Genomic DNA, 11,432 nt, shown 5'->3' on the forward strand with positions numbered 1-11,432 from the left:
CCTACAGCTGCATTCACATTATCTTGCTCGTTTAAATATTTTCTCCCTGAGTTTGCACATTTTGTACTCTGGCTGAAGCCAGCACTGGCGTGGCCTTGCTGCCCTTTTGCCTTCACTGTGTCCAACAGCCAATCCAAAGCGGCCAACTGTTCCCTCTTTATCCAATCTCGAAGCACCAGCATACGCGGACCTCCCGACAGACCATTTTTAGCATTTTGCTGCTGTGCTGATGCTCCTTTTTGTATGCAGGTACTAAAACTTCAAAGAGTTTGCAGCTGCCCCATGAGACATTCAAACCCCTGGTTAGCAGTCACTGCTGTGACCTTTGACCTTTGGAACTATTGGTTTATGAAGAGTGTGAACGGCTGTTTTGAACATAGCAGGACTGGTTTTAATGTTGTTTTATGTTGGTGAACTTGTTGACTCCATTCATCAGTGCACTATTTCTGAGTAACCCGGTGAATGGACGCTGTGTGCAGACATCTGGTAAACATGCTCCTCTGCAGCCCAGCTACTGCCTGAACTGTCTGGGACCTTATCTTAATGTTGTATGTGTGCTCCCACAGCCCGTCACCATGGGATAAAGTTCACATATGGAGCACGTACAGAATATAAAGAGATGTTTCCATGTTAAAAGCCTGCAGACTTGCATGCAGTCACACAGGTTAACACAGTTTGAAATAATACATTTTTGGAAAGTGGCAGGTGGGAATTTATTTACATTTAGGTTGAATTTGTAGAACAGTGTTTATAATTATTACTGTTGCATCACATGCTGAAGATAGCAGCAGGCCGCAGTTCTCCGGCTGGATCCGGCCTCACACTGCTGTGCACGGCAGCTGAGCTGGCACAGTGCCCCCTCTGATCTTTGTTACATTCACATGTCCTACTTACAGGCGCAAAGCAGCATATTTACTGTGTGGATATTAATGGGTAGGCAAGGTGGTGCTATGCATTAGGTGGTCCCAAACCTTTTTTTCATGCAAACACTATACAGTTTGCATTAAATCATGTTTGTAGTATTCACGTGCACATTGTGGCCTCTAAAGTCTAAACACTTTTGTGATATTGTCTTGATGGACAGTAAAGCCTTGGTGTATTACAAATCTGTAACCAGATTGCTTTTGTTTTGGTCTGTTAGAGAGTCAGACACTGAAGTCCAAATTTGTCCAGTCCTATCCTCAGACATAAACACAGTACAGTATATTAAACAATGCATTTACAGGGAAAAAGCAATTCACTTCTCCTACCAAATGGTAAAAGTGGATCAATAGAGGAGGTGTGACCCCTCACTGACAAATGATTCATTCATTATGTTTTGTGTGTCCATCAGAAGACATAAAATTGATATTATTGGCCCAGTAAACCATGGATTGAAACGTGCTGTAACAGACATGGTGATTTCCCAAAATATTGGTATTAAGACTGCAGTACTGTACGGCCTGGAACAGAGAATGAGATGAGAGGATGAAAACAACTCTCGTGTATCTGTCACATATGAAACTGGAGCTTGGAGATGGATAGCTTAGCATAAAGAGTAGAACCAGGGGAGAACAGCTAGTCTGCTAAGATATATACAGGGGCAGAATAAGCACGACATAATGCAGGAGCATGAGACTAAATTGATTTGATACCATCGCTGCTGGTTTTCAGGTTTCTGGGCCCGGGAGGTGGGCAAGATGATTGGATTTGAACATCCCACCATTCCAGTGCATCACCAGTATGTAGTGACAGCAACAGTGCCAGAGGTGAAGGCTCTGAAGAAGGAACTGGCTGTCATCAGAGACCTGGAGAGCTCGTACTACCTGCGCCAGGAAAGAGACGGCCTGCTCTTTGGCCCGTATGAAAGGGAGGACAAGATGGTGCTGCAGGACTCCTGGGTCAGAGATGGGGTGCCTCCAGGTCTGCCTGCCAAGGATAACATTTTGTTGATCCATTAAGAGCAGTCTTTAATTTCTCTTCTTGTAGGTTAAACATTATGTTTTCCCTGCTTTGTGGCTGCCACAGGTTTCGGAAAGGAGCTGTTTGAGTCGGACCTTGACAGGATAATGGAGCATGTTGAGATGGCCATGGAGATGGTCCCTGTGCTGAAGAAGGCTGACATCCTCAACACTGTGTCTGGACCAATCACATACACCCCTGACCTGCTGCCCATGGTGGGACCACACAGAGGAGTCCGTAACTACTGGACTGCCATTGGCTTTGGGTATGTGTCATGGTGCTCTTTGCCAAACTGGTGTTTGGAGAGCAGAGGCTTCCTCCAGGATGTTCTTCCATGTTCAGCATGTTTTATAGTTTGTCTTATTTTTGCTGTGAAAAGTAGGTGGTCAGTGAATGTTTATCATCGTAGATTTTGCTGATCAAATTAACACTGGTCAGCACCTTAGTAGACTGCTCCTACATGCACTAAAGTCATGCTCTAAGCTTAGATTTTGTGTTCAGGTATGGAATTATCCATGTCGGTGGTATCGGCAAGTTCCTGAGTGACTGGATTAGGAATGGAGAGCCTCCCTATGACCTGATTGAATGTGACCCCAACCGCTATGGCAAATGGACAGACGTGCCTTTCATGTGTGCCAAAGCTCGAGAATCCTATGGCTTCAACAACGAGGGTAAGCAGACCAAAAGATGATTGTATATTTGTAAATAAAAGCTTTTTTTTCACTGCCACTAAACTCCTTGCTGCCTGCTCCACGTTCTGCTGGCCTCTGCAGTTGGTTACCCCAAAGAGGAGCGTTTTGCCGGCCGGCCAACCAGCCGAACAAGCGGTGTTTATGAACTGCTGAAGGATAAAGCATCCATGGGCTTTCACGCGGGCTGGGAACAACCTCACTGGTTTTACAAACCTGGAGATATCACTGGATACAAGTATGGTTTCCTCATAAATCTCTTGTACTGTCTCTGTTGTGTGATTGATGAGATGCCAAGCATAACACTCCTAAATAAAAATTCCCTAAGTTTTCTTTTAGCTTTTGATTTGTAGCTTCTTTGAATTAATTTTCTGACTGCTGTTTCGCTCCTCTAATAAGCCAGAAATCACAAATTCCTGCACTAGTTTCACACCACATCCACTAGGACTTATCAAATAAAGAAGCTGTGACTGTTTCTGATAGAGGTCAACAGCAAAACAGACATGCATACATAAAGGATGGTTGTGTGCAGAAAGGGCACAGTGTTTTTGGTGCAGTAGGTAAGTATGCAGAAGAGTACAAACACATGTCTGACACAGAGCTCCCTCCTCCCAGGCATCTCAGTTAGTGCAAACTCAGCAGTCTCCTCTAACTCCAAACCACAGGACCAGAGAACCACGTAGATATTTAAATGCCACACTGAAATAAGAGGGCAGCTGCTAACCTTGAGCAACACATGCAGATAACTGTCAGCAACTGCAATGGGCACAACTGCACCATGCACAGGATCCGAGTCTCTAAATATACACTGTGATGTTTTTAAAAGCCACCCAGTCACAGTTCTAGGGACTCGTGCCACTTGATCTTCTCAGTAGCTACACACTTGGCTCGCATCAGTAACACCCAGATTTTCCTTTGTGCAAATATAAAAGCCATGGTCATAGTCTTGCTATGCAACTTTCTTTGTTTTCTGACAAAAATGTCAAATATTTGATGAGTTCAATGTGAGAATTCATTTACATTCCAGTGACCTGGACAAAACAAGACATTTAATGACATCACTTTATGCTCTCTGATTTTAAAAAAAAATGTTTTTGTGATATTTTATAGACTAATTGATTACTAGAGAAAATAAAAAGTAGACTAATCAATAATTAAAAGAGCATTTGGCCCTGTGTCTCACAAAGTGTATGCTTCTTTAGTCTTTTTGAGTTGTTCCAGCAGAAGTTAATAATTTGTTCTGCTGGTAAAACCGTGTTCATTCATTACACTTGCACATCAGTTTTACATTATGCAATGAATGCAGTAAGAAACATGTCAGTGAACAATGTTGTGCAATAAAAGTTACTCATTAAAACACAAACACAGAAATAACGTCATCATTGCTTTTGTGCTGTACTCAGGCCAAGTTTTCGACGCATAAACTGGTTCAACCCAGTTGGCAGGGAGTGTAAGCTGGTGATGGAGAAGGTGGGAGTGATCGACCTGACACCTTTTGGCAAGTTCATAGTGAAGGGGAAGGACTCACACAGGCTGCTGGACCGCCTGTTTGCCAACACTATGCCCAAGGTAGAGCACAATTACTCAAAGTGTCTATTGTTTTGTTGCTGTAGATGTGAATATTGTAAAGTGTATCCACAGGATTTTGACCATTTTAACTCCCACCATTACGCTAGTGTTGCACAAATAGTCATATTCTCTGGACACATCAATCAGCTCCAGAACTCTCGCATGGTGATCCAGGAGAGAGACCGTGTGATCAAAGAGCTGGAGGAGAAAGTGGCGTTCTTGGAAGCTGAGGTGAGGACTGTTTTTTAAAGAACTGAGTGGAATTTAGAGTGAAGCACTGGTATAAATATGGAAGTGAGATGCAAGGAAAAGGAAACACATTCAGCTCAGTCTGATTTCTGCAAAGAGAAATGAGAAGTGAAAGAGAAGGAAATGCAACCACTGTCTGTTTGGTGGCCACTTTTCATACTGGTATTATGTGAACTGACCGCCAATACCACCTGTGTGTGCAGAACCGAGAAATGCATGACCAGATGGACTACTTCCTGGGGGAACAAAGGTCAAATCCCTACTCTTCATCGGAGCATACTCCCCAGATCGTCTATAGGTAACTTAACTTTGCCCTTATTTGTCAGATTTTTTTTTTTTTTTTCAAAATGTAGATCCATTTGCACATCCTAATGGTCATGAAGGGTCACAAGTATGGCATTTCAACATAAATAAAAATATAATCATGTAGTAAATCTTGGCATGAACTGGGCCCCAACTCCCAAACAATGCATGCAAGCACACATATCCACTTGCTAACATTCAGAAATCCACTTAATCTAGTTGTATGGAAGAGTATTAGTGCCACTGTACAAAATTTGAGTTCTGACTTTTTTTCTAAAATCTGAATTCTGAAAAAGCATTAAAGAATTCTGAGCAAAAACAACTATCCATTTTATGGTATCTAAATATGAACAATTCATTTTTCTCTTTCTCTACAGTAAACCACTTAAGCTGTCCTCCTCATCTAACAAACCACTGCCTTTAATGAAAGTCATCGAGATCAAGTCATGAAGTGACTCTGCAGAAGAAAGACAATTCTGGAGTGAAGAGCTCAGAACCACCGAATCTTTTCAATGCAGACTGAAACCAAACAGTAGTGTTGCTACCGTATTAGATCACATAAATCTCTGGAATATCAGAGCTGAACTTCCTGGAATGCTCACATGTGCAAAGGGGGACTGACTCTCTAACATACCATATGGTGACACTGTGAGTGTGTGTGTGTGTGTGTGTGTGTGTGTGTTTAGGTGAACTTGGCTGGGAGCTGTACATTGACCAGAAGAACATGGCAGCTGTGTACCGGGCTGTGATGGAAGCAGGAAAAGATGAGGGCATCGATAATTTCGGCACCTATGCCATGTCCTCCCTCAGACTGGAAAAAGGCTTTAGAGGCTGGGGGGCTGAGGTCCGTGCACACACACACACACACACACACACACACACAAGTAGCACAGGCTTTTTCTGAGGAGATTAACATGTCAACCTTCACAGATGAACTGCGATACCAACCCTCTGGAGGCTGGATTGGATTATTTCATCAAACTGAACAAGGTAAAACACCTGTCTGTCTTTTTTTTGTTTTAGCTTTTTGTTGTGTTTTTACTGTATCTTATTTGATGTATTGTCACTCTGGGAGTTGCTCTGCTGTTTTTCTTTCTGTATACAATGACAAATAAATTTGAACTTGAACTCATTTTTAGCTAGTCAGTCTTCACCATGCTAGCACTGTGACTGTAGGGATGACCACTTGTCTACACTGAAATTTGGTTCAGATACCCGTGGTACCCAGAGGATGAATCCTACTGATTTTAGTAATCACCTGACTCTCCTACAGCAGGTCAAAATGTTTACTTATTCTTTGAAATATATGAATATTCACTAGATAGATTTGTATTAAATTATGTACAGGCCTTCATGGGAACCAGTAGATATATTTTAAAGACTTCAGTGATCCCCTTGATTTTTCCACTAGTGTCATCATTAGATTCAACTGTATCGTCATTAGTAGTACATCTAACCAGATGTGCAATAACTGCACACTCTGTGCTGCTGTTATTGCACATCTGGTTAGATGCTAAACTGCAGTTCTTTGCCTTGTACTTGTACGTGGGTAATGACAATAAAGTTGAATCTAATCTAATCATGAGGTTCCATTTGGCAATATTGCCATGAAATTTGGTTTAGCTATTCATGTTCCTTTCAGAATGAATTATAATAATTTTTCACCTTAAATGTCTTTAACTTCCTTCCTTAACTTGTCCTCTGTCACCATCATCAGGTCAACATTGTGACCAAAATAACTGACCTTTCCATCAGCCTTAACTGCACTGTGTTTGGTGCTAATTAGCAAATGTTAATATGTTAACAGGATAAACTGGATGGTGAACATTATATCCATTAAAAGTCAGCATACTATTATTAGCCTAAGTACAGCCTCACAGAGCTGCAAGCTCTTAGTCTTGTTATATTTCCAAGTTTCCATGATCCTTCTGTAACTACAAATAACTAAAATTAACACTGTTTGTCTGTGTGGTCCAGCCTGTTGACTTTATTGGCAAAGCAGCCCTTCAGGAAATCAAAGCCAAGGGCCTGAAGAGGAAACTGTCCTACATCAAACTGGATTCAAATGATAACGACCCAGAGGGCAACGAAACCATCTGGCACAATGGCAAGGTTAGCAACGCTGGAAAGACTCACTGGTCCTCTAGTAAATCTTGTCATCTGTGGTTACCCTCACTCAGATGGTGTCCCTTGTGTTTCTCGTCAGGTGGTCGGCAACACGACGTCCGGGGCCTACAGCTACAGCAGCCAGCAGAGCCTCGCGTTCGCCTATCTGCCTCTGGAGCTGTGCTCTGTAGGTCAGAAGGTGGAGGTGGAACTGCTGGGGAGGAAACACCCTGCCGTGGTCATCCAGGAACCTTTAGTCCTCACTGAGCCCACACGAACACGGCTGCAGAGGAAAACAAAGGGCTAAGCATAAGCATAGGCTGACTTCAACCAGTTTGTCACCAGCTAATGAAGGATGATCTGGAACGGTTATGATGGCTGAAGCTGTTATGAAGAGAAATCGGGTGTTTATGAGCTGAAGTGTCTGGAGTTCAGTGACCAGTTTAGGAAAAAAGAGCCGCACTCAACACTTCACAGCATCTTCCTATTTTGTCTGGATGAGGCTAAAAACATCTGAGAATGCAAAGTTCAGTGTTGTGAATGTATTTTTTAAGAAATAACACGTGTCCTTACACCACAATGTTGGGAGAGTAATTGACTTTTTTTAAATTTCATGAATGAACATTAAAGGTTTACAGGTCATCAGGTTTTGTGAAGAATGCTTCACCTTTTTTCCAAATGGGTCAAATGCAATCTGAATTCTGTCTATTTGAAATTCAGATTAAGCTTTTTGTAGTCACTTTGGCACAGTGACAAATGAACAAATGAACAAGAAAAGTACTGAACAACAATAACCAAAAGAAACAATGTTTGCAAAATTGTACAGATTTATTTCTGAATCAGTTTTTACTAATATGTAATTGGTGTACATTACTATGATAATTAAAGAAATGAAGGAATTCCCATAAACTACTTGATATTGGGTGTTTGTGTGCGGTAGGATAAAAGCCCTGGAGGCTTCCTCCATCTTCTCTCCATTTACTCCAGCCTACTTCCTTTTACTTTTCTTTATTTGGGATTACAAGAACAGGGACAACAAATCCATGTCTTCTTTATTCTTTGGCCCTTGATGTAAAGAAAGACAATATTCAAGAGCCCATGGCACTTTTCCTTGTTTTTTTTTACTTCTCTGCACTGTTAAAATGGCAAATTATCATCTTAGATGTGACCTAAAGCTCAAACAATGAGGTAGACCTACTGTATGTTCTAGTATTTCTGTGCAGAAGCAACTGGGTTTATACACATCTAGCAAACTCACTTGCAAGACTTTTTTTCTAACAAAATAAAGTATGACATGATAATTTAAGGATTTCCTGAAAGGGCATAAACTCCAGGCAGTTGTGCGTTCATATGAGCTGGCCTGACATCCACCGGTGCCATTGTAAAAACTGGATTTTTCGACTGTGCACAGTTTTGTGGATATATTTTACCTCCTGTTTGTTTTGACTGCTTGAGGCCAGCGTGTCTGTAACGGAGCGGCTCAACAATCCATGATGTTATTGTCGGTGCTAGGCTACCTGCTGGAATTAGTTTCACTACTTTAAGAGTGAGTTGAAGGTATTTTAAGGTAGAATACCCTCTTCAATATCACAATATTAGCTTTAATCACTTTTTGGTAGAAGAAATGCTACATTTTGATAGTTGCATTGGCCCTTTAGAGGTACTTATAGTGGTACAAGTGTAATGGTTGGGCTATAATTTGTTAAATATCATCCCCAACAGTGAACTGAAGGTATTTTGATGCAGAGTACCCTTTTCTGTATCACAGTATTAGCTTTAATCACTTTTTGGCAGAGGAAATACTGCATTTTTGTAGCTGTACTGGTCATTTAGAGGTACTTATAGTGGTATAAATGTACTGCATGATTAACTCTCTTTCAAATATCACCCACAGCCGTGAAATAAAGTTAATATGGGCCAGAAAACCACTGTCAGTATCACAGTATTAGCTTTAATAACTTTTTGGCTACAAAATACTGCATTTTACTAGCTGTACTAGCCCTTTATGGGTACTTAACATGGTACAAATATACAGGTTAGCTTCTGATCTTTAAAATATAAACCACAAGAGTGAATTGAAGGTATTGAGGGAGAATACCCTTTCACTGTATTAGCTGTATTCAATTTTTGGCAGGGGGAGTACTGTATTTTTCAGGCTGTACTGGATCTTTGGACGTACTTAAACTAAAAGAAAACACTACGTGGTTTATTGTAAACAACACAAAGATACACAGAATCAGTGGATTAATTGCAAAGTGTATAATTTTCTATATTTTATTATTATTTTTGTATATGTTACACTCTTCACACGGAACTGATGGAGCCCTATAATGTCCTATGATACACAGACATAATCTACACATGTATGCACTTTTAAATATTTTGTTTCTGGATGGTAATGATATATACTTAAATCTAAGCTGTTCAGAATTGAATAAAACCCTGCAGCAGAAACAAATCGACCTCTGTCATGGAGAAATATTACATATAGCCACTTAAGTACGTCCAGCAGTCACGACTCAATAAAGCCTGATTGTACTCTAAACTACTAGGGCTTCTTTAGGCTATAATTACAATGATTCCATTACAATGTACTCAAATGTTCAAGCATTCCAGGACACACCTTCGTACTACCACTCGTTGGGTTTATTGTGACACCTTATTGATTCTGACAAAAGCAGCTGAATGCGGATATATGGCGGCCGATGCATTTCAACAGACAACGCGCGCTCCCGTGGACCTTAATTACTTTTGGCAAAAAGTCACTTTTTGGCACATCACCTGCAGCAGGAGCAGTGACGTGCGGTCAGGGGAGGCAGGTGAGGCAGAGCCTCCCCTGAAAGAAAAAAAGTTAACCATAAAATATAATAAATGTTAATATTTGTCGGCTGGTGTGTGTTGTAGGCCCTTTTGCCGTTCGAATCCGATGTTGAAGGATTTTTTTTTTCAATAAAGAATAGCAGAATTTCCGTATGTCCCGTTCAAATACATGGAGGAGATGCGCGATGAGGCAGCACTTTGCTGTGCCTCTCGGTGGATCGTGTAATCCTCACAAACTGTATGCGATGCAAATAGTGTGTCGCTGTCCCTCTATATGTCACAAATAAAATGCTTTAAAACACTCTGATTATATGCTCTGCCTTGCCATAATCTGGATAATGTATAAAATGTAGTTCTGTAACGTGTTTAGGCTCCAGATTAACCATAATACCCAGTTCAAAAGTTACTCGGTGAGGCAAACAGTACGCCTGCCTCAAGGCAGAGGGCGCTAGTGAGCCCACAGATTCTTGCACTACCTACAATCTTCTTCGTAAAAGAAAACACTACGTGGTTTATTGTAAACAACACAAAGATACACAGAATCAGTGGATTAATTGCAAAGTGTATAATTATCTTTGTTTTATTATTATTTTTTTGTATAGGTCACATTTCTGGGTTATATGGATAATGTCCTATGATACACAGACATAATCTACACATGTATGCACTTTTAAATATTTTGTTTCTGGATGGTAATGATATATACTTAAATCTAAGCTGTTCAGAATTGAATAAAACCCTGCAGCAGAAACAAATCGACCTCTGTCATGGAGAAATATTACATATAGCCACTTAAGTACGTCCAGCAGTCACGACTCAATAAAGCCTGATTGTACTCTAAACTACTAGGGCTTCTTTAGGCTATAATTACAATGATTCCATTACAATGTACTCAAATGTTCAAGCATTCCAGGACACACCTTCGTACTACCACTCGTTGGGTTTATTGTGACACCTTATTGATTCTGACAAAAGCAGCTGAATGCGGATATATGGCGGCCGATGCATTTCAACAGACAACGCGCGCTCCCGTGGACCTTAATTACTTTTGGCAAAAAGTCACTTTTTGGCACATCACCTGCAGCAGGAGCAGTGACGTGCGGTCAGGGGAGGCAGGTGAGGCAGAGCCTCCCCTGTCAATCTTGAAAAGAAAAAAAAGTTAACCATAAAATATAATAAATGTTAATATTTGTCGGCTGGTGTGTGTTGTAGGCCCTTTTGCCGTTCGAATCCGATGTTGAAGGAATTTTTTTCAATAAAGAATAGCAGAGTTTCCGTATGTCCCGTTCAAATACATGGAGGAGATGCGCGATGAGGCAGCACTTTGCTGTGCCTCTCGGTGGATCGTGTAATCCTCACAAACTGTATGCGATGCAAATAGTGTGTCGCTGTCCCTCTATATATTGCAAATAAAATGCTTTCAGACACTCTGATTATATGTTCTGCCTTGCCATAATCTGGATAATGTATAAAATGTAGTTCTGTAACGTGTTTAGGCTCGCAGATTAACCATAAAACCCAGTAAAAAAGTTACTCAAGGCAGAGGGCGCTTGTGAGCCCAGATTCTTGCGCTACCTACAATCTTCTTCGTGCTTGTTTATATTTCCTTTACACCTTATCAAAATGGAAGATTACATTTCCAAGATGAGAAAATTCACAAATCTGGACTTTCAATCAAAACATTTTTGACAGTCTGGACACTTTTGATCCAGAAGGATCTTCTTTATTGAAAACATTTGTTTTAATATTGGATTC

General features: G+C 40.9%; 2 protein-coding genes across 2 annotated transcripts in view; both read left to right on the forward strand.

The window, feature by feature from the left end:
- The window catches only part of dmgdh (dimethylglycine dehydrogenase), a 10,849-nt gene extending 2,914 nt beyond the window's left edge, over positions 1-7,935 (forward strand). The window contains exons 6-16 of the mRNA XM_020588342.1: positions 1,654-1,902; positions 2,008-2,206; positions 2,443-2,612; positions 2,715-2,868; positions 4,034-4,430; positions 4,652-4,746; positions 4,832-4,839; positions 5,405-5,595; positions 5,682-5,741; positions 6,729-6,863; positions 6,958-7,935. Coding sequence (XP_020443998.1) covers positions 1,654-1,902; positions 2,008-2,206; positions 2,443-2,612; positions 2,715-2,868; positions 4,034-4,430; positions 4,652-4,746; positions 4,832-4,839; positions 5,405-5,595; positions 5,682-5,741; positions 6,729-6,863; positions 6,958-7,164 — 1,865 coding nt within the window. The 3' untranslated portion in view covers positions 7,165-7,935. The remainder of the gene's footprint in view (positions 1-1,653; positions 1,903-2,007; positions 2,207-2,442; positions 2,613-2,714; positions 2,869-4,033; positions 4,431-4,651; positions 4,747-4,831; positions 4,840-5,404; positions 5,596-5,681; positions 5,742-6,728; positions 6,864-6,957) is intronic.
- On the forward strand, positions 4,343-5,338 carry LOC109953002 (tuftelin-like). Its single transcript, XM_020588341.1, has 3 exons — positions 4,343-4,430; positions 4,652-4,746; positions 5,129-5,338. Exons 1-3 carry the CDS (start codon positions 4,362-4,364, stop codon positions 5,199-5,201), a joined length of 237 nt encoding a protein of 78 aa, XP_020443997.1. The 5' UTR covers positions 4,343-4,361; the 3' UTR covers positions 5,202-5,338.
- Positions 7,936-11,432: the final 3,497 nt, after the last annotated feature.

This window comes from Monopterus albus, unplaced genomic scaffold (genome assembly GCF_001952655.1).
Source record: "Monopterus albus unplaced genomic scaffold, M_albus_1.0 scaffold530.1, whole genome shotgun sequence".
Lineage (NCBI taxonomy): Eukaryota > Metazoa > Chordata > Actinopteri > Synbranchiformes > Synbranchidae > Monopterus > Monopterus albus.